General features: G+C 43.2%; 1 protein-coding gene across 1 annotated transcript in view; it reads right to left on the bottom strand.

Moving 5' to 3' along the window:
* The window catches only part of LOC139380789 (phosphodiesterase 1A, calmodulin-dependent), a 70,916-nt gene extending 58,934 nt beyond the window's left edge, over positions 1–11,982 (bottom strand). Inside the window, exons 1-2 of the mRNA XM_071123819.1 lie at positions 11,812–11,982; positions 3,717–3,743 (exon numbers count right to left, since the gene is read on the bottom strand). Coding sequence (XP_070979920.1) covers positions 3,717–3,743; positions 11,812–11,912 — 128 coding nt within the window. The 5' untranslated portion in view covers positions 11,913–11,982. The remainder of the gene's footprint in view (positions 1–3,716; positions 3,744–11,811) is intronic.
* Between the last annotated feature and the right edge of the window lie 10,819 nt (positions 11,983–22,801).

Genomic DNA, 22,801 nt, shown 5'->3' with positions numbered 1-22,801 from the left:
TAGCATATTTTCGATGTTTGCTAGTGGGGAATAAAAGCTGTCAGTGTTGACTGCTTCGGGCAAACATCCTTAGATTGGCTGGTGCTTGAGGGGCGTTTATCAATACCGTGGTGCAAACTCAAACTTCCTGCATGTTTCAAAGAGTGATTTTGCTTCAGATGTTGAAAAAGCTTTGTTGTATTACCAGACTTCGCAGCCACCTGTCTATGGCACAATTTGCACCGAACATTGCTCCGCTCTTTTGTTGGACTTCAAAAAGCCAAACCACTTCCAAATTGCAGAAACAGTTTAACCCTTTTTACCAATAATATATTCTCTGTCTCCATGGCTATCACTGCCACTGTTTTCAGCCACATCACTGCCACTGTTTTCACCTACATCACTGCCACTGTTTTCACCTACATCACTGCCACTGTTTTCACCTACATCACTACCACTGTTTTCACCTACATCACTACCACTGTTTTCACCTACATCACTACCACTGTTTTCACCTACATCACTGCCACTGTTTTCACCTACATCACTACCACTGTTTTCACCTACATCACTACCACTGTTTTCACCTACATCACTGCCACTGTTTTCACCTACATCACTACCACTGTTTTCACCTACATCACTACCACTGTTTTCACCTACATCACTACCACTGTTTTCACCTACATCACTGCCACTGTTTTCACCTACATCACTGCCACTGTTTTCACCTACATCACTACCACTGTTTTCACCTACATCACTGCCACTGTTTTCACCTACATCACTACCACTGTTTTCACCTACATCACTGCCACTGTTTTCACCTACATCACTGCCACTGTTTTCACCTACATCACTGCCACTGTTTTCACCTACATCACTGCCACTGTTTTCACCTACATCACTGCCACTGTTTTCACCTACATCACTGCCACTGTTTTCATCTACATCACTACCACTGTTTTCACCTACATCACTACCACTGTTTTCACCTACATCACTGCCACTGTTTTCACCTACATCACTACCACTGTTTTCACCTACATCACTACCACTGTTTTCACCTACATCACTGCCACTGTTTTCACCTACATCACTGCCACTGTTTTCACCTACATCACTGTCACTGTTTTCACCTACATCACTGCCACTGTTTTCACCTACATCACTGCCACTGTTTTCACCTACATCACTGCCACTGTTTTCACCTACATCACTGCCACTGTTTTCACCTACATCACTGCCACTGTTTTCACCTACATCACTGCCACTGTTTTCACCTACATCACTGCCACTGTTTTCACCTACATCACTGCCACTGTTTTCACCTACATCACTACCACTGTTTTCACCTACATCACTACACTGTTTTCACCTACATCACTACCACTGTTTACACCTACATCACTACTACTGTTTTCACCTACATCACTACCACTGTTTTCACCTACATCACTCATTTTTCGTGGTTAATAGTGGCGACTCCATCACTCGAGGTGCTAAGTGGTTTTTAGTGAGCGTATACCTCTCCACGTGCATATTGTCACTTCTCCGCACGTTCCTGCTGAGGTGAAAATGACTGCTGTACCTAATTACTCTATATCGACATTATCGAAAATGAATCTAAACGTTTTAATATCGTTATTGAGGGAAGTAATTACCTCGATAATTATTGCTATTGATTTATCGCCCAGCCCTAGTTTAGTGTGGGTTTTCAATGAATTTATGTAAATCACAAAGCTCATCTGCATTTTCCTGCAGTACAGAAAAATTATCAGCAACAAAAGAGTGATTAAATTAAGATCCTACATCTGTAGGTCTGCACTATGCATTAAGTATCTGGCCTCTGCTCACTCTGGAGACAAGCTGCATGTACTATGAATACATCATCTCTTCACACTTTTACTGAGACAGCTTGACTGACAGTTGGCTCTTGAAGTCACAGCTTGACTCATATCTGTTCTGCTCATATCATTGATGCCTGATGAAAAGCTATTACGCTCTAACAGTAGCTAGAGCTTCAGTAAACAGATGGCCCATTTTAGCTATGGCATCCTCAAAGCTAAATCTGAATGGCGCTTTCCAGAATTTTGGGTTTTTAATCCCAATTGATTGATTGAAGTGAACACATTTTGAACATACTGTATAGTATCCCCTGTTGATGTCACATTGAGTGGATTGAGTGGGATAGTTCATCAGTTACCTCTAGTGGGGAGAACTCTATGGGCCATCTGAAATTACTCTAAATATGATTCAATGTTTGAAAGTCATTATTGCTTCAAAAACTGTTTCAATCAAAACCATTAACTAACATTATCTATTCATGAAAAGGTATCAGAATGATGGTTTATCAATCACTGAACCCTGTTTTAACCCAGCAGAGAATGGACAATAAATCCATTCCCTTAAGTGACTGCTCCCTGAATCATTGGCCAAATACTGTACACTCTAATCTCTCATGGAGAGATGCAATTAACACAGGATGGTATCGCACCGTCTGTCAATGCACTGTGAGATGCGACGACTAACGAAGAACTTTGTTCTGGTGCTCAGATTTTTCCGTCAACCTCTAACCACATTGCTACAGTTCTGTTGAATACTGTAAAACCACATCTCAAACAGTTTAGTTCTGTTGAATACTGTATAACTACATCTTTCCAGTTTAGTTCTGTTGAATACTGTACAACTACATCTTTACAGATTAGTTCTGTTGAATACTGTATAACTACATCTTTACAGTTCAGTTCTGTTGAATACTTTATAACTACATCTTTACAGTTTAGTTATGTTGAATACTGTATAACTACATCTTTACAGTTCAGTTCTGTTGCACCTGGCTCTACGTACTGAAGTGGAATACTAATGCAGAGTTCTGTATCATTATATTTCTCCACACTTCACAACCCACACCCACCCTTACATCTCAGAGAAAGACAGATAGACAGATGGAGCTGTGCTGAGGGCCTGACTGTCTCCGACAAGGGCCATTGTAGAAGGGCACCTCTCTGTGAGCGTGTTACATAAATGCAAGCGTTCAACAGGAGAATGCATAATGCAGCTGGGAAGTGTGTGTGTGTGTGTGTGTGTGCCTGTGTGTCTCCCTCTGTTTGTGTTTGTGTGTGTGTGTGAAGGCCACTTCATCCAACTTAACATTATCTGAATGTGCGCTTTGTGAGAGCCACTGACCCCACCGGAGTTCATCCATACTGTAGGAAAGGGATGTATCAAGTAATGTTGCAAAATTCCGGGAACTTTCAATAAATTCCCTGGTTTTCCTGAAATCCCAGTTGGAGGATTCCCGGAATCAGGAGGGAATAAGCAGAAATTATGTGTTCCTCCAACCAGGAATTCCTGTAATTTTGCAACCGTAGTAACAAGACTCTCTAAACCCACACAGTAAAGTATAGTATGAATAAAGTATTTAAACTCACACAGTACTGTTTAGTATGAATAAAGTATTTAAACCCACATACAGTAAAGCTACAACAAGAGCCTCATACGCTTCACCCTATAGATACTTTACTGTTAAATAAATTATCTTTACGTATGACAATTCAGCGCTAACAGATTGTTTGTTGAAAGATTGATCTAAGGCAACATCTACCAATGCTTTGTGTTATACATTTGTAGGCTAATGACTGTATGCATAAGATAAGAAGAGTTGGTATCATTATATAGCATGTGGGCATGTTTGATAAAGTAGATAGACAGTAGACAGACACCATGGGACGTACCTTTGAGATGTGTTTTTGTACTTCTGCCTGAAAAACAAGATGAGGAGTGTACATTAGATGAATAGGCCATACAAAGTACACCATCGCTCTGAGATAGATCTGCAGCCCAAATGGCACCCTATTCCCTTATTCCTATAGTGCACTTTTGACCAGAGATTTTCAGTCAAAAGTAGTGCACTAAATAGCAGGGTTGGGCTCAATTCAGAATGTTTAAATTGACTCCCATTCAACTCAATTGTTGATGTTGAATTTGAGTTTTAGTTTAGTTTAGTTTAGTTACAGGAAGTATAATTTAATTCAGTGCAATTCAAAGAAATTCCACTCAGTGATAGAACATTTAATTGAATATGACAGGTCACACTTCAAAATCAAATCAAATCAAATTTTATTTGTCACATACACATGGTTAGCAGATGTTAATGCGAGTGTAGCGAAATGCTTGTGCTTCTAGTTCCGACAATGCAGTAATAACCAACAAGTAATCTAACTAACAATTCCCAAACTACTGTCTTATACACAATGTAAGGGGATAAAGAATATGTACATAAAGATATATGGATGAGTGATGGTACAGAGCAGCATAGGCAAGATACAGTAGATGGTATCGAGTACAGTATGAGATGAGTATGTAAACAAAGTGGCATAGTTAAAGTGGCTAGTGATACTGTATTACATAAGGATGCAGTAGTTGATAGAGTACAGTATATACGTATACATATGAGATGAATAATGTAGGGTATGTAAACATTATATTAGGTAGCATTGTTTAAACTGGCTAGTGATATATTTTACATCATTTCCCATCAATTCACATTATTAAAGTGGCTGGAGTTGAGTCAGTGTGTTGGCAGCAGCCACTCAATGTTAGTGGTGGCTGTTTAACAGTCTGATGGCCTTGAGATAGAAGCTGTTTTTCAGTCTCTCGGACCCAGCTTTGATGCACCTGTACTGACCTCGCCTTCTGGATGATAGCGGGGTGAACAGGCAGTGGCTCGGGTGGTTGCTGTCCTTGATGATCTTTATGGCCTTCCTGTGACATCGGGTGGTGTAGGTGTCCTGGAGGGCAGGTAGTTTGCCGTTGTGATGCGTTGTGCAAACCTCACTACCCTCTGGAGAGCCTTACGGTTGTGGGCGGAGCAGTTGCCGTACCAGGTGGTGATACAGCCCGCCAGGATGCTCTCGATTGTGCATCTGTAGAAGTTTGTGAGTGCTTTTGGTGACAAGCCAAATTTCTTCAGCCTCCTGAGGTTGAAGAGGCGCTGCTGCGCCTTCTTCACGATGCTGTCTGTGTGAGTGGACCAATTCAGTTTGTCTGTGATGTGTATGCCGAGGAACTTAAAACTTACTACCCTCTCCACTACTATTCCATCGATGTGGATAGGGGGGTGTTCCCTCTGCTGTTTCCTGAAGTCCACAATCATCTCCTTAGTTTTGTTGACGTTGAGTGTGATGTTATTTTCCTGACACCACACTCCGAGGGCCCTCACCTCCTCCCTGTAGGACGTCTCGTCGTTGTTGGTAATCATGCCTACCACTGTTGTGTCGTCCGCAAACTTGATGATTGAGTTGGAGGCGTGCGTGGCCACGCAGTCGTGGGTGAACAGGGAGTACAGGAGAGGGCTCAGAACGCACCCTTGTGGGGCCCCAGTGTTGAGGATCAGCGGGGTGGAGATGTTGTTGCCTACCCTCACCACCTGGGGGCGGCCCGTCAGGAAGTCCAGTACCCAGTTGCACAGGGCGGGGTCGAGACACAGGGTCTCGAGCTTGATGACGAGCTTGGAGGGTACTATGGTGTTGAATGCCGAGCTGTAGTCGATGAACAGCATTCTCACATAGGTATTCCTCTTGTCCAGATGGGTTAGGGCAGTGTGCAGTGTGGTTGAGATTGCATCGTCTGTGGACCTATTTGGGCGGTAAGCAAATTGGAGTGGGTCTAGGGTGTCAGGTAGGGTGGAGGTGATATGGTCCTTGACTAGTCTCTCAAAGCACTTCATGATGACGGAAGTGAGTGCTACGGGGCGGTAGTCGTTTAGCTCAGTTACCTTAGCTTTCTTGGGAACAGGAACAATGGTGGCCCTCTTGAAGCATGTGGGAACAGCAGACTGGTATAGGGATTGATTGAATATGTCCGTAAACACACCGGCCAGCTGGTCTGCGCATGCTCTGAGGGCGCGCCTGCAGCCTTGCGAGGGTTAACACGTTTAAATGTTTTACTCACCTCGGCTGCAGTGAAGGAGAGTCTGCATGTTTTCGTGGCAGGCCGTGTTGCAGGCCGTGTCAGTATTGTCATCAAAGCGGGCAAAAAAGTTATTTAGTCTGCCTGGGAGCAAGACATCCTGGTCCGTGACTGGGCTGGATTTCTTCTTGTAGTCCGTGATTGACTGTAGACCCTGCCACATACCTCTTGTGTCTGAGCCGTTGAATTGAGATTCTACTTTGTCTCTATACTGACACTTAGCTTGTTTGATAGCCTTGCGGAGGGAATAGCTGCACTGTTTGTATTCGGTCATGTTACCAGTCACCTTGCCCTGATTAAAAGCAGTGGTTCGCGCTTTCAGTTTCACGCGAATGCTGCCATCAATCCACGGTTTCTGGTTAGGGAATGTTTTAATCGTTGCTATGGGAACGACATCTTCAACGCACGTTCTAATGAACTCGCACACCGAATCAGCGTATTCGTCAATGTTGTTATCTGAGGCAATACGAAACATATCCCAGTCCACGTGATGGAAGCAGTCTTGGAGTGTGGAATCAGCTTGGTCGGACCAGCGTTGGACAGACCTCAGCGTGGGAGCTTCTTGTTTTAGTTTCTGTCTGTAGGCAGGGATCAGCAAAATGGAGTCGTGGTCAGCTTTTCCGAAAGGAGGGCGGGGCAGGGCCTTATATGCGTCGCGGAAGTTAGAATAACAATGATCCAAGGTTTTTCCAGCCCTGGTTGCGCAATCGATATGTTGATACAATTTAGGGAGTCTTGTTTTCAGATTAGCCTTGTTAAAATCCCCAGCTACAATGAATGCAGCCTCAGGATGTATGGATTCCAGTTTGCAAAGAGTCAAATAAAGTTCGTTCAGAGCCATCGATGTGTCTGCTTGGGGGGGAATATATACGGCTGTGATTATAATCGAAGATAATTCTCTTGGTAGATAATGCGGTCGACATTTGATTGTGAGGAATTCTAAATCAGGTGAACAGAAGGATTTGAGTTCCTGTATGTTTCTGTGATCACACCACGTCTCGTTAGCCATAAGGCATACGCCCCCGCCCCTCTTCTTACCAGAAAGATGTTTGTTTCTGTCGGCGCGATGCGTGGAGAAACCCGCTGGCTGCACCGCCTCCGATAGCGTCTCTCCAGTGAGCCATGTTTCCGTGAAGCAAAGAACGTTACAGTCTCTGATGTCCCTCTGGAATGCTACCCTTGCTCGGATTTCATCAACCTTGTTGTCAAGAGACTGGACATTGGCAAGAAGAATGCTAGGGAGGGGTGCACGATGTGCCCGTCTCCGGAGTCTGACCAGAAGACCGCCTCGTTTCCCTCTTTTACGGAGTCGTTTTTTGGGGTCGCCGGCTGGGGTCGCCGGCTGGTTGAAAGGCAGAACACAGGATCCGCTTTGCGAAAATCATATTCTTGGTTGTACTGATGGTGAGTTGACGCTGATCTTATATTCAGTAGTTCTTCTCGACTGTATGTAATGAAACCTAAGATGACCTGGGGTACTAATGTAAGAAATAACACGTAAAAAAACAAAAAACTGCATAGTTTCCTAGGAACACGAAGCGAGGCGGCCATCTCTGTCGGCGCCATGGCAACAAGAATACAAGAATTCCAGATACCACCTTAGTGTTTAGGATAGCCAATTATATTTCCACCAACCATTACATTTCTGTGGCTTCTTTTTGAAGGCCTTGAGGTCAACTTTAGTGTTAAACTAGTGCATTCTGGGAAATGTAGTATTTAGCAGAACTCTATTTGAGAGGAACTGACCTAGAAAGAAATAATGAGTGTGTTTCTGCTATGGAGCAGTATTGTCTGGGGGATTCAGACTAGTTATGAAGAAGCTCTTTTTCCTGTTTTCCCTCTTCTCTCCAGTGTCTCCTTCTATGTGTAGTGTAGGGGAGGACTCTCTCTCTCTCACACACACACACACACACACACACACACACACACACACACCAACAAGAACACACACACACACATACACACACAAACAAGAGCACACACACACCAACAAGAACACACACACACCCACACGTTTCATCTGGTGTGAAGATCCAGTGAAGAGGAGGAATGTTGGGAAAGAAATTATTACACTCACAGCAATCAACAGCAGTAAATGATGCATCACACAAAATGTGTTTGTCTCATTTTATTTAAAAAACTTGAAACCATCTTTAACGAGAAGTTAGGAGATAAGAACTAAAATCACTCAAATTTTGCGTAATCATTTTGTAAATGATTTTCTCCTGGACTGCTATATTGACAAATGTGTCCCTGTATGTCCCCCTGTATGTTGTTGTGAATGAACCGAGTTGATATGACCTGATGACTCCTCCAGTCCCGAAACAGAATTCTGGTAACACTGAAACAAGAAAGATGAAGAAGAAGCGGAAGAAGGACAGGAAGAGTGCTCAACCACAAGCAGCTAGAGAGCAGCAAAAACCAGTCAAAGGCAGAGAGGAAATAACAGGTGTGGGGTGGACTATCAGCAGAAGTTCCTCTGACGGAGGGCGGAGGTTCAACTCATATGGCGACACCCCCGTCAAACTCAAGCACTGGGATGGAGCTGGTGGAGTTGCCTGATGGCACGTGGACCATGAAGCAGATGACACCACTGCCTGTATGTCCCCCTGTATGTCCCCCTGTAATTCTGCCTGTATGTCCCCCTGTATGTCCCCCTGTATATGACCCTTTATGTCCGCCTGTATGCCCCCCTGTATATGATCCTGTATGTCTGCCTGTATGTCCCCCTGTATGGGACCCTGTATGTCCCCCTGTATGTCTGCCTGTATGTCCCCCTGTATGTCTGCCTGTATGTCCCCCTGTATGTCTGCCTGTATGTGACCCTGTATGTCTGCCTGTATGTGACCCTGTATATGACCCTGTATGTCTGCCTGTAATTCTGCCTGTATGTCCCCCTGTACGCCTGCCTGCATGTCCCCCTGTATGTCTCCCTTTAGGTCCCCCTGTATGTCTGCCTGTATGTCTCCCTGTATGTCTGCCTGTATGTCCTCCTGTATGTCTGCCTGTATGTCTGCCTGTATGTGACCCTGTATGTCCCCCTGTATGTCTGCCTGTAGGTCCCCCTGTATGTCTGCCTGTATGTCCTCCTGTATGTCTGCCTGTATGTCTGCCTGTATGTGACCCTGTATGTCCCCATGTATGTCTGCCTGTATGTCTGCCTGTATGTCCCCCTGCGCTCTGGAGCAGGTTATCATCAATGATCTATCTGTATTTTGCTCCATTCATCTTTCCCTCGTTCCTGACTAGTCTCCCAGTCCCTGCCACTGAAAATCATCCACACAACATGATGCTGCCACCACCATGCTTCACTGTAGGGATGGTGCCAGGTTTCTTCCAGACGTGAATACTTGCCAAAGAGTTCAATATTGGTTTCTTCAGACCAGAGAATCTTGTTTCTCATGATCTGAGAGTATTTTAGGTGCCTTTTGGCAAACTCCAGGTGGACTGTCTTGTGCCTTTTGCTGAGGAGTGGCTTCCATCTGACAACTCTACCATGAAGGCCATTGTCCTTCAGGAAGGTTCTACCATCGCCACAGAGGAACTCTGGAGCTCTGTCAGAGTGACCATCGGGTTCTTGGTCACCTCGCTGACCAAGGCCCTTCTCCCCCGATTGCTCAGTTTGACCTGGCGGCCAGCTCAAGGAAGAGCCTCTGATGGAGGCCACTGACATGTTTTGGTACCCTTCCCCAGATCTGTGCCTCGACACAATCATGTCTCTGAGCTCTACGGACAATTCCTTCTACCTCATGGCTTGGTTTTTGCTCTGACATGCACTGTCATCCGTGGGACCTTATATAGACAGGTGTGTGCCTTTCCAAATCATGTCCAATCAATTGAATTTACCACAGGTGGACTCCAGTCAAGATGTAGAAACATCTCAAGCATGATCAATGGAAACAGAATGCACCTGAGCTCAATTTCAACTCTCATATTAAAGGGTCTGAATACTTATGTAAATAAGGTACGGTATTTCTGTTTCGCTTTGTCATTATGGGGTATTGTGTGTAGATTGATGAAGACATTTCTTTATTTAATCCATTTAATAATAAGTACTTTCCGAATGCACTGTAAACAGAGGCTCAGTGTGACACCATGTTATTGCAGTGCTCAGTGGAGATGCCTGACTAAATGTAAAAAGGGCTTTATAAATACATTTGATTTGATTTGATTAAATAATGTGTATGTGTGTGTGCGTGTGTGTGCGCTGCTCTTTGTGAGCTGAGGTGATTAGAATGTTTTTAATCTCTGAGATCAGCCAGTTAACCAGACAGCCACCCAACCAGCCAGAAACAGCCAGTCAGTGGTCACCATTTCCACCAGTGTGCTGACTTAGATCAGCCCGCCTAAAAATGGACAGATATCTGCCCTACTCTGCTCTAACCTCTGTTCTCCTCTACTCTACTTTCCTTCTCCCCTCTCCTCCCTTCCTCTCCTCTTCCTTCCTCTGCTATTCTCTTCTCTCCTTTGCGCCTTCTGTCCTCTCTTCTACTCCCCTCTCTCCTCCTCTCCTCTCCCCTCCTTTCCTCTCTTCTCCTCCTCCTATCCTATTCTCTCTTCTCTTCTTCCCTTTCCCTTCCTCTCCTCTTCTCTCCCCTCCTCTCCTCTCTCCTCCGTTTCTCTCTCAGACACGACAGTCAGCACTACTCCTCTGCTCTCCTTTGCTCCATGGCAACACACCTGTCTGTCTCCTGCACCAGCGAGCCACAGGTATTCAGGGCATTACATTGCGAGAACTTGTCCCACACTTCAGATTGGTAGAGGAGCAGTGTGTGTGTATGTGTGTGTGTGTGTGTGTGTGTGTGTGCGTGCGTGCGTGGGTGGAGATGCTCAGGGGACAGGGTGTGACTGAGGACTATGTGATAAGGGATTTCAGCGGTAGAGTGTGTGTAGGCGCAAACGTGTATATAGAGCGTGACTGCACGTTATAATGAACTATTGAATACATAATGGGTTTAGTCAAGCTTCAGTGATAAACAGTTTGCTTCTACTGAGACACATGTTTGTCAGATACAAGTTTAACAGCTACATAATTGACCCATTCATTTGTTGCAAGCTGTGAAATATATTATGTAATAGCATATTAGTCTAATCATGCTGCCAGCTGTATTTAGCTTGATCAATTTGTTGTGGTAACATATTGATTAGACGGTAAAAACACAACTGCAGAAGAACACATATTATACCATTATAACTTCCATTCATTCAATCATTCATTCATTGATGAATTGATGAATGAATTAATTAATTTACTGTAAAAACAGTAGGTAAATACAAGTGCAGGTGTGCAGCACCTGACTACCAACTTACCTACATACCTATCTGCTTTACGTATACACGAATATGCGCATATGCTAAGGTATGTACTTACCTGCATACCACAGGAGGTTGGTGGCACCTTAATCGGGGAGGACGGGATCTTGGTAATGACTGGAGCGGATGGGTCGATGCCATTCCATTTGCGCCGTTCCAGCCATTATTATGAGCCATCCTCCCCTCAGCAGCCTCCACCGATAGGTACATTTGTTCATACATACATTGAAATCATGAAATGTACAAACCTACAGTTGTAGTGCTTTATACACACTAATGTATTGTTTACAAAACAAAGATGTGCACATAAGAATACTATTAAACGTGCTTCAATATACAGCACAGTGATGGAAAACTAAGATACTGTAGAAACGCGACAGAACGCGGCATCAACACGGCATCACTTCTGATAACAAATAAACATTTCACAAGAGCTTGAAATAACCTCACTCTTTCAACCACCCTGACAGATCACATGCCTCTAAGTCAGTCCCTCTCTGGGGAAGTTAAACACAAGAAGAGGGATGAAAGAAAGAGAAAACTTACATTCCCTTGAGTCGCATCCACATTTTCTCTGTCTGCTCAGTCTTTGGGTACTTTAGGGAGTTTTTGTCCATGCTATCTGTGCATGTACACAGTTCATCCATGCTGAATGTGTTATAAGGTGCAGCGGTTAACTGCGGTATCTCAGGTACGTACAGCAGACCTCTGTCTGCACTCTGCAGTGTGAATCCCTGATTCCTAAGAGCACTCCTCAGTCTGGTCCTCAGAGCATCCTCCCTGTGCTGTAGTCACGGGAGTATTGTCTCTTCTCTCCTCTCTACAGCACCTGCATTACTTGTCTCATTAACCTATTAGTTTATCAGAGCAGAGAGAGACAGCGGCTTCACACACTGCAGCTCTGTCAGGCAGGCAGGAAGGAACCACTCTCCACTACACACTGTCACTCACCGTCTGACTGTCAGATAGTTTAATCTCTCTCTAGAGTACCTCTCTCTCTTTGTTTCTTTCTCTCTCTCTCACACTATCTCTCTCTCTCTCTAGTACTTCTCTCTGTTTCTCTCTCTGTGTTTCTCTCTCTCTCTGGTTCTTTCTCTCGCTGTCTGTCTCTCTCTCTTGCACCTCTCTGATCACTCTCTCACCATGCGGTTTTACTGCTCTGTGTACACTGATGGTGCCGCTGCTTTATAGAACCCTCACTCCTGCGCAATGCTCCATCCATCCACGACATCGGTGCAGGTAGGTAGGTGGGTAGCGTTCCTTTGACAGACAGAGAGGGTTGGTGCGGTACGGAAACGCAGAAGTAGCAGATGGTATCAGACACGACAGGGTCAGCACCACCAAATCCTGCGATCACAGAGCGTTCAGAGCAGTCAGACTATGGTGAGCGGCTCCACCACACAGAAGCAGAGGTAGAGATTCCTCTCTCACCAAGAGGAGTTCAGTTGCATTTCCTCACATCAAGATCCAATGTAACGTGATGTGGCCAGTAGATGCACATCACAAGCTGTAACAGCAGTATCCTCTACGGCTCTCACATTACAGGCGCTCCGTTTGTCCAGGCAGTTCCATTGAGAGATGCTAGAGATGTTCAATTAGCGTCAGCTGCTTATGGCATAATTATCAAGCCCACCTAGAAATCTTTCAGTGCGCCTCGCTGAGGTAACTACAAACAGTTGAGGCAGCCAGGGAAGCAGAGCATCGGCAGCTGTATAATAGATCCAAGTCCTAGAGCTTGCTGCGTTTGGTTCCTTTATTATCACTAAGGTGCAGTAGCAATGAACTAAAGCAGATCGGTAGCAGCATCTTGCATCCTGACTCCTCTCAGTGCCTCCTCTTACAGTATATTGTCCTGCTGCTGAGGCTGTTACATCTCACCCCCCCATTCCACTACTGTCACTCCGGCTTTCACTGCAGGATGGAAGGAATGGAGAGCTCTGATCTGATGAAAATGTCCCGATTGTTTGTGAAGCAAAACAGGCACCGTGGCTGATTAGTGGGACAGAGGGAAGAAGAAAATATAGAGAAAGAGGGAATAAAAGAAAGAGGGAATATAAGAATGGAGAGATAAAAGGTAATGTAGCTAGAAGGCTTGTGCTAAAGGTCAGTACTCTACACGTGCCCTTAATCATTCAAAATAATGGCAGAAGCTGGAGAAAAACAAGGTCCAACAGAGAAAGGGGCTACCTCTTTGTGATTAACATATAAGATTATACTGTAGCTATTATCCCACTGAGAAATAGTCTCACTAGAACAACAATACCGCTGCAATGAATTAACACATTTCTCCATTTCACCACGTCACTTCTCTACCTAGAATTCATTTCAAGGGTGCACACTGCACTGTGCAGGTCTCTCAGAACAGAATAATCCTAATCATATCATCGAGGTCTGCTTGCTTTGTCTTCATATAATTACAGAACAGGAGATAGCAACACGCAGAACAACTCAATTGTTTTCAGATTAGCATGGCACGCCAAGCAGAAGCACATTTCCTCTATTAAATGAATCTAGAGTGGAAAAAGAGAGCTTCTCATGATAGTCACACATGTTGTCTTGCCCAAGAATTAGTCTATATCATGTGCAAGATTACACAATCCACAATATATAATAATGTAACACTTTACTTACAGCTTGCAGGACCTAGTGTACTATGACAGTGTTATAATGCAATGTAAGCAATTATTCACAGGGTATAGGCCTAATTCACAGATTACACTGTAAAGGGGTTACTGTGAATTTGACAGTAGCTTACAGGCAGCTCGGTGGCAAGTACAATTCTGTATTTCATATTACAGTACACCTACTGTAATATAAATACGGTATCATGACACACAGTACAATACTTTAAAATTGACTCTATTATACTGTAAAAAAGTAAATGCTACTGTAATCAGAATTAATTCAATAAATTAATGAGATTCATTGAGGGGAGGGTTTGTTTTTCCACAGTATTTTACTGTAATTACAAGGGATTGGTGAAAGCAAGTGTTTACACTCCGTAACAGTGTAGCCTATAGTTTTCAAAAAACGAAGAGAAGAGAAAATATCAGCAAAAGTTTCAAGTTTTATTAGTTGTATGTACGGGATACGCATGGCAAACATCGTCCAACTAAATGATTACCTGCAGGTTCCTTCTTGACAATGCAACATCAATAATACATAATAAAAGATAAGAATACGAACATAAAGTAAACAGCAGTAGAATATACTGTATATTTTTTGCATAAGTATAATACAGGAAGGCACAATTTATAATCCAATATTTACACGTGTATTGGGGAGGGGTGGGGATGAGGGGCAAGTGTTTACAGTGCCTTCAGAAGGCAGTGCCTTTTCTAGATGTTTTGTTGTAATCAGAAATTATGTTTTGACTGTCTGAACTTATTTTCATTCGAAGATAATTGGAAAACAACAACATAAACCGTCAATAACGGTAAATATGAACATTCACCCTGAGCAAATCAATCAAACATTATTCTTCCTATTTGCTCCCTGCTTCGTGATTGATAAGATGGGTTGCCGTGGTAACACAAATTTTCTTGTTATACAAATGGCTTCTTAGTACAGAGGGTGATGACTTGACTGCTGTAAAAATAATATATATATATAAGAACAGAGAAGAATGGACCTGATGCCGAGAGACAGGGGAGCTTATTATTTTTTTTATATACTTTTTATGTATTGGTTTTAGGGAAGCTTATTCTAATGCTTGAAGTAGTTTTTTCTTTTAAACAAACTGTTTTTCTTCCCTGAAGCGCTGACAGACAACTGTATACCAAATACATAACATCTACTTCCATTCAGCATCACAAAAGCATCCCACGTCTTTCTGTGTTATTGTCTTTGGGCAGAATTCTACAGTAGAGAACATAGCTCAGTAAGTTCTAGGGCAATGTAAGACTAAATTCTCCTGCAATAATATTATTATGCAGAAAGGCCATTTCCATAATCCTAAAGAATGAATGTCTTATTTATGAATAACAAATTAGCCGTAGGAAGCTAAGCTCCCTTCAACAGTGCACACTAATAGATGTGTGAATGTCAATCTCCCTCGGAGAGGGCATGTGTCAATAAACATAAGCAGAAATGGTAATTGGATGTATAGAATCGTACGTACTGTACGTTAACCTACAGTATATAGGCTATGTTACAGTGTGCTGCTCAAGGCCACATCCACATCCTTCCTTTCAACCCCCTGCATAAAGCCAGAGCATGTCATCAGTGTACATCTGATACAGAGCACACACAGTTTCCATCCACGCAAGAGGCATTAAGGGGCAAAGGCATTACATCTGCTCTGATTAACTCTGCTTTCAATCCTCTGTGATACAATGACAGATACCTGCCAGACCAGTGAATGGCCAACAATGAACATGATTTGACTTCTATAAACATTTGTCTTCAAGCTTTAGTGACCCAGTAATGCACTGACAGACACACAGCCTTGAGGTCAGAGCTCAGAGAAAACAATCATCGTCAGGACAGGAAGTTGATGGTTAGCAGAGAAAGCACTGTGTGGGGGCGTACATGGTTATAACACACCTTTTAGTTAAATGGCTTTCTAAGTACCTACAGACAGTATGACAGTATGACTGTCTGCATGTTTATCTCCAACGGCAGTAAAATATAATAGCCGGCCTACTAGCTGCCACTGATTATTTTCTCCCCTCCTTATGTGTTTATTGAGTACACCCGTTTTGAGTTGGTGATAATTAGTGAGGCTTTATTAGTCAGCCGGCCCGTCTGGTTCTTTGTGCGGGACTGGTTATTGTAACCCTGGTGTTTGCATTAGATGTACATGTTTGTGTATTTAGTGCTAGACTGTTTTCGTTTCCCTGTGTCTGGGGCATTTGGTTTGAGCACCCGTAAGTGGGGTGACCGTAGTTCACCGTGTGTGCATTAAAGTAGCACTTTTTGAACTCTGCTTTCCTGCGCCTGATTTCACCCTCACGACACCTAGGACCTTACAGATTAGCAGATGTTATTGTGGGTGTAGCGAAATGCTTGTGCTTCTAGCTCCAACAGTGCAGTAATATCTTACAAGTAATATCTAACAAATTACACAACATATACCCAATACACACAAATCTAAGTAGGAATGAATTAAGACTATATGCATATGGACGTGAGATATCAGAGCGGAACGGACTAAGATACAGTAGAATAGTATAGAAAACAGTATATACGTACACATGAGATGAGTAATGCCAGATATGTAAACATTAAGTGACTAAGATACCGTAGAATAGTATAGAACACAACAAAGTATATATAGTTGAAGTCGGAAGTTTACATACACTTAGGTTGGAGTCATTAAAACTAGTTTTTCAACCACTCCACAAATTTCTTGTCAACAAACTTTAGTTTTGGCAAGTCGGTTAGGACATCTATTTTTTGTATTTTTGTATTTTTTTTAATCTAAGTCATTTTTCCAACAATTGTTTACAGACAGATTATTTCACTTATTTTTTTCTTTACCTTCATTTAACTAGGCAAGTCAGTTAAGAACAAATTCTTATTTTCAATGACAGCCTAGGAACAGTGGGTTAACTGCCTTGTTCAGGGGCAGAACGACAGATTTGTACCTTGTCAGCTCGGGGATTCAAACGTTCAACCACTAGCCCAGCGCTCTAACCACTAGGCTACACTGCAATTGTATCACAATTCCAGTGAGTCAGAAGTTTACATACTCTAAGATGACTGTGCCTTTAAACAAAAATTATGTCATGGCTTTAAAAGCTTCTGATAAGCTAATTGACATCATTTGAGTCAATTGGAGATGTACCTGTGGATGTATTTCAAGGCCTACCTTCAAACTCAGTGCCTCTTTGCTTGACATCATGGGAAAATCAAAATAAATCAGCCAAGAAATTGTAGACCTTCACAAGTCTGGGTCATCCTTGGGAGCAATTTCCAAACGCCTGAAGATACCACGTTCATCTGTACAAACAATAGTACGCAAGTATAATCACCATGGGACCACGCATCCGTCATACCGCTCAGGAAGGAGACGCGTTCTGTCTCCTAGAGATGAATGTACTTTGGTGCGAAAAGTGCAAATCAATCCCAGAACAACAGCAAAGGACCTTGTGAAGATGCTGATGGAAACCAGTACAAAAGTACTGGTATAACCTGGTATAACCACAGTCAAACGAGTCCAATATCGACCTAACCTGAAAGGCCGCTCAGCAAGGAAGAAGCCACTGCTCCTAAACCACCATAAAAAAAAGCCAGACTACGGGGACAAAGGTCGTACTTTTTGGAGAAATGTTCTCTGGTCTTATGAAATAAAAATAGAACTGTTTGGCCAGAATGACCATCATTATGATGCTTTGCTGCAGGAGGGACTGGTGCACTTCACAAAATAGATGGCATCATGAGGAAAGGAAAATGATGTGGATATATTGAAGCAACATCTCAAGACATCAGTCAGGAAATAGGTTTTCCAAATGGACAGTGACCCCAAGTATACTTCCAAAGTTGTGGCAAAATGGCTTAAGGACAACAAAGTCAAGGTATTGGAGTGGCCATCACAAAGCCTTGACCTCAATCCTATTTGAGATTTGTGGGCAGAACTGAAAAAGCGTGTGCGAGCAAGGAGGCCTACAAACCTGACTCCAGCTCTGTCAGGAGGAATGGGCCAAAATTCACCCAACTTATTGTCGGAAGCTTGTGAAAGGCTATCCGAAATATTTGACCCAAGTTAAACAATTTAAAGGCAATGCTACCAAATACTAATTGAGTGTAAGTAAACTTCTGACCCACGGGGACACCATGCAGATGAGCACTGGTTGGTCGGCCCAATTGAGGTAGTATGTACATGAATGTATAGTTAAAGTGACTATGCATATAATAAACAGAGAGTAGCAGCAGCGTAAAAAAGAGGGTTTGGGGGGGGAACACAATGCAAATAGTCTGGGTAGCCATTTGATTACCTGTTCAGGAGTCTTATGGCTTGGGGGTAAAAACTGTTGAGAAGCCTTTTTGTCCTAGACTCCGGTACCGCTTGCCATGCGGTAGTAGAGAGAACAGTCTATGACTGAGGTGGCTGGGGTCTTTGACCATTTTTAGGGTCTTCCTCTGACACCGCCTGGTGTAGAGGTCCTGATTTGCAGGCAGCTTAGCCCGGTGATGTACTGGGCCGTACGCACTGCCCTCTGTAGTGCCTTGCGGTCAGAGGATGAGCAATTGCCGTACCAGGCAGTGATGCAACAAGTCAGGATGCTCTCGATGTTGCAGCTGTAGAACCTTTTGAGGATCTCAGGACCCATGCCAAATCTTTTTAGTTTCCTGAGGGGGAATAGACTTGGTCGTGTCCTCTTCACGACTGTCTTGGTGTGTTTGGACCATTCTAGTTTGTTGTTGATGTGGACACTGTCGTGTCTTTACTATCATTAAATTGAAGACTTATAGTTATCAAAGATTCTCTGTAATTAGTATTACACGATCAACTGATTAATATTTTAACTGTAATTGACTAGGAAGTCGGGGCACCAAGGAAAAATATTCAGATTACAAAGTTCTTAAAATAACTTTTCAGATATTTTATCTGATCAATTAGTCTTCGAATTAATGAATTATTTACTTTACCTCACGTTAGTCTCATTCCAAACGTCGTAAATGGTTGGTTATCTGCACGAACCCAGTCTTCACTATGAGTCATCCATACATCAATTGTCTTAAATCATGTATTTATTATTAACAAGTAATTCACAGAAATGCATAAACAAACAAACAAGGTAAATGTGGTTACAAGAAATGATAGGTGAATGTGCCCTAGTGGGTTAAACCGGCATGGCGGCTTGTTAGACAAAAGGGGAAGTGGGGGTCGACTAAGAAGTCACTACAGAGTTAATAATTATAACAATTGAAATGTTAATCCTTTACACATGAACGCTCACTCATTCGGGAACAATTGCAATCAATATATATATTTACCCTCAGTGTGTCGTCTTGATCGCTGGTGAAAAGTTTGTTTCTTTTGTATAATTGTCCGTCTCTCTCCATCGGTTGTGGTTAGAGGGGATAGTTCAGAGTGACATTCATTAGTTTCGTTAAAGAATGGATGTTTCGGCGGTTGTCGTTCTTCGCGTTCAATGATACCGAATTCCTAGCTGCAGACTAGTAATTCATATCAAAGACTTGTTCTTATTCTGTCGGTATCGATAGTCTAAGAGTTTAACCATGTGGTATGGTTAAAAGATTCAACAATGGTCTACAACCTTTGTCCTCTCCTAATGGAGAAAAACACGGTCTGGTGATAATTTCTCAAAGTTAGTTTAATTCGGAATTGCAGAAAAGGGCTGTCCCAGGACGCCTGACCCTAACTGGGCTCAGGGGCGGTCCTCTGATTTAGTTAACTCCAATTCCCTTTTTGAGTTTTCCTTCATTAAACAGTCCAAAATCACAGTGTAAAATTGTGTAAACAGTATCATACTCACTCATTCATCTTATACAAATATCAGATGTAAACCTAAAATCTGATATATTTATATATTTATATATAAATATATAATATATAATATATAAACAGCGTTATGGTAATGTGGCCACACCGTCTCCCATGAGCTTCCCCAAGTTGTAACAAATTGACCAGTTCGTAGCTGGATTCTTCACCGATCTTCTATACTTTCTCCAGAACATGAAATTTGTTCGGACCTCGAGTTCTGTGAGGTGGAAAAAATTCCCCTGTTCTCTATGAAATTTTACTCTCTCTATACTGTGTGTCCATGAGGAGATCCTCAGGAATTTACGACATCTCTCTGACCACAGCAGCCTAGTTGAAAAAGGAAAGGGGGAGACAGGGAGAGGGGGATGGGGCTCGCCACACCCAAAGAGGGCAACGTCATGACAACACCAAGGAACATGAAGCTCTCAACCTGCTCAACTACAGTTCCGTCGATGAGAATGGGGGCATGCTCGGTCCTCCTTTTCCTGTAGTCCACAATCATCTCCTTAGTCTTGGTTACGTTGAGGGATATGTTGTTATTCTGGCACCACCTGGCCAGGTCTTTGACCTCCTCCCTATAGGCTGTCTTGTTGTTGACGGTGATCAGGCCTACCACTGTTGTGTCGACTGCAAACTTAATGGTGTTGGAGTCGTGCCTGGCCATGCAGTTGTGGGTGAACAGGGAGTACAGGAGGGGACTGAGTACGCACCCTTGGGGAGCTCCAGTGTTGAGGATCAGCGTGGCAGATGTGTTGCTGCCTACCCTCTGGTGTTGAACGCTGAGCTGTAGTCAATGAATAGCATTCTCACACAAGTGTTCCTTTTGTCCAGGTGGGAAAGGGCAGTGTGGAGTGCAATAGAGATTGCATCATCAGTGGATCTGTTTGGGCGGTATGCAAATTGGAGTGGGTCTAGGGTTTCTGGGATAAGGGTGTTGATGTGAGCCATTACCAACCTTTCAAAGCACTACATGGCTACGGACGTGAGTCCAATAGAAAATGTGTGGGCAGAACTGAAATAGCGTGTGCGAGTAAGGAGGCCTACAAACCTGACTCAGTTACACCAGCTCTGTCAGGAGGAACGGGCCAAAATTCACCCAACTTATTGTGGGAAGCTTGTTGAAGGCTAACTGAAATGTTTGACCCAAGTTAAACAATTTAAAGGCAATGCTACCAAATACTGTCAAGACCCGGTTACGAACTCGGGTCTCCGGTGTGAGAAACAGTCACATAGCAAACTGAGCCATTAATAGTCAGCAGAACCCAGAAGATGAGGCAGACACAGCAGTACTTGAGACTGTGTTTTAATAAAGTTAAAATGAAAGTTCTTCAGGCAAAAATATAAATCCACAACGTCAAAAGTAATTCCAAGAGAAAAAGGTAATCCTCCAAGTCAAAAGGTAAATCCACAAGGTGGTAGGTACAGCAGAAAAAAGCCTTAAAAGATAATCCAAAAGAAATAAATGAGAACAAAAACAGAGTACCACAAGAGAGTCCAACTAGAGCAACAAATGTTCACAGCATCGCTGGGGCTGGGTGCTAACATTCAAACACAGAGCAAAGAACTGAGGAAAACTAAGGGTTTAAATACAGTCAAGGGAAACGAGGCACAGGTGCAAATAATACCTGGAAACAAGGGAAAACAAAAGGGTCAAAAAGCACAATGGGGGCATCTAGTGGCCAAAACTGGAACAATCCTGGCCAAATCCTGACAAATACTAATTGAGTGTATGTAAACTTCTGACCCACTGGGAATGTGATGAAAGAAATAAGAGCTGATTACTCTGATTAAATGTCAGGAATTGTGAAAAACTGAGATTAAATGTATTTGGCTAAGGTGTATGCAAATGTTTGACTTCAACTGTACATATGAGATGAGTAATGCCATATATGTAAACATTATTAAAGTGACTAGTGTTCCATTCCTTAAAATGGCCAGTGATTCCTAGTCTATGCCTATAGGCAGCACCCTCTAATGGGCTAGTGACGGCTGTTTACCAGTCTGATGGTCTTGAGATAGAAGCTGTCTTTCAGTCTCTCGGTCCCAGCTTTGATGCTCCTGTACTGACCTCGCCGCCTTGATGATGGCAGGGTGAACAGGCAGTGGCTCGGGTTGTTGATGTCCTTGATGACCTTTTTGGCGATCCTTTGACATTTGGTGCTGTAGGTGTCCAGGAAGGCGGGTAGTTTGCCCCCGATAATGCTTTGGGCAGACTGCACCACCCTCTGGAGAGCCTTGCGGTTGCGGGCGGTGCAGTTGCCGTACCAGGCAGTGATACAGCCCGACAGGATGCTTTCAATTGCGCTTCTGTAAAAATGTGTGAGGGTTTTAGGTGACAAGCCACATTCCTTTAGCCTTCTGAGGTTGAAGAGGCTCTGTTGCGCCTTCTTCACCACACTGTCTGTGTGGGTAGTCCATTTCAGTTTGTCAGTGATGTGTACGCCAAGGAACTCGAAGCTTTCCACCTTCTCCACTGCGGTCCTGTTGATGTAGATAGGGGCGTGCACCTTCTGCTGTTTCCTGAAGTCCATGATCATCTCCTTTGTTTTGTTGACATTGAGTGAGAGGTTATTTAGGCCCATTGAAAGTCTCTTACTGACCTCATATAAACAAATATGGCTGTGAAACGCTGATATCACCATGGAGACCAATCCTGAATAAGGCAATGAGTGAAAATATAATCTCTTTATTTAGATTAATATGTTGGCATTTACTTTGGATGAGCACAAGGGACAGACAATGCCCAAGAGAAAAGAGATTTAGATATGAGGGTGGATATGAGGCTATAGGGTTAGGGTGATCATTCTCCTTGTTTCATTACCATATAGTATATTATGTCCTGGCTCGTTAGTTATTGATTGTGTACGTCCCAAATGGCATTCTATTCCTAATGATAGCGCACTATTTTTGACAAGGACCCATAGTGTTTTGGTAAAAAAGTAGTGCACAATGCAGGGAACAGGGTGCCATTTGGGATGCAGTTATTGAGTTTCAAAGGGAAATTTCCAGAATTATGTTTTTATGGGCTCCATTGTAAAAGCTGATGGTACTGATTACTGCAGCATGTTAAGGGGGAAACTGGAG

The sequence above is a fragment of the Oncorhynchus clarkii genome, chromosome 22 (assembly GCF_045791955.1).
Source record: "Oncorhynchus clarkii lewisi isolate Uvic-CL-2024 chromosome 22, UVic_Ocla_1.0, whole genome shotgun sequence".
Classification (NCBI taxonomy): domain Eukaryota; kingdom Metazoa; phylum Chordata; class Actinopteri; order Salmoniformes; family Salmonidae; genus Oncorhynchus; species Oncorhynchus clarkii.
Note: the sequence above shows the minus strand (reverse complement) of the source record. Positions and strands in the feature narration are given on the sequence as shown.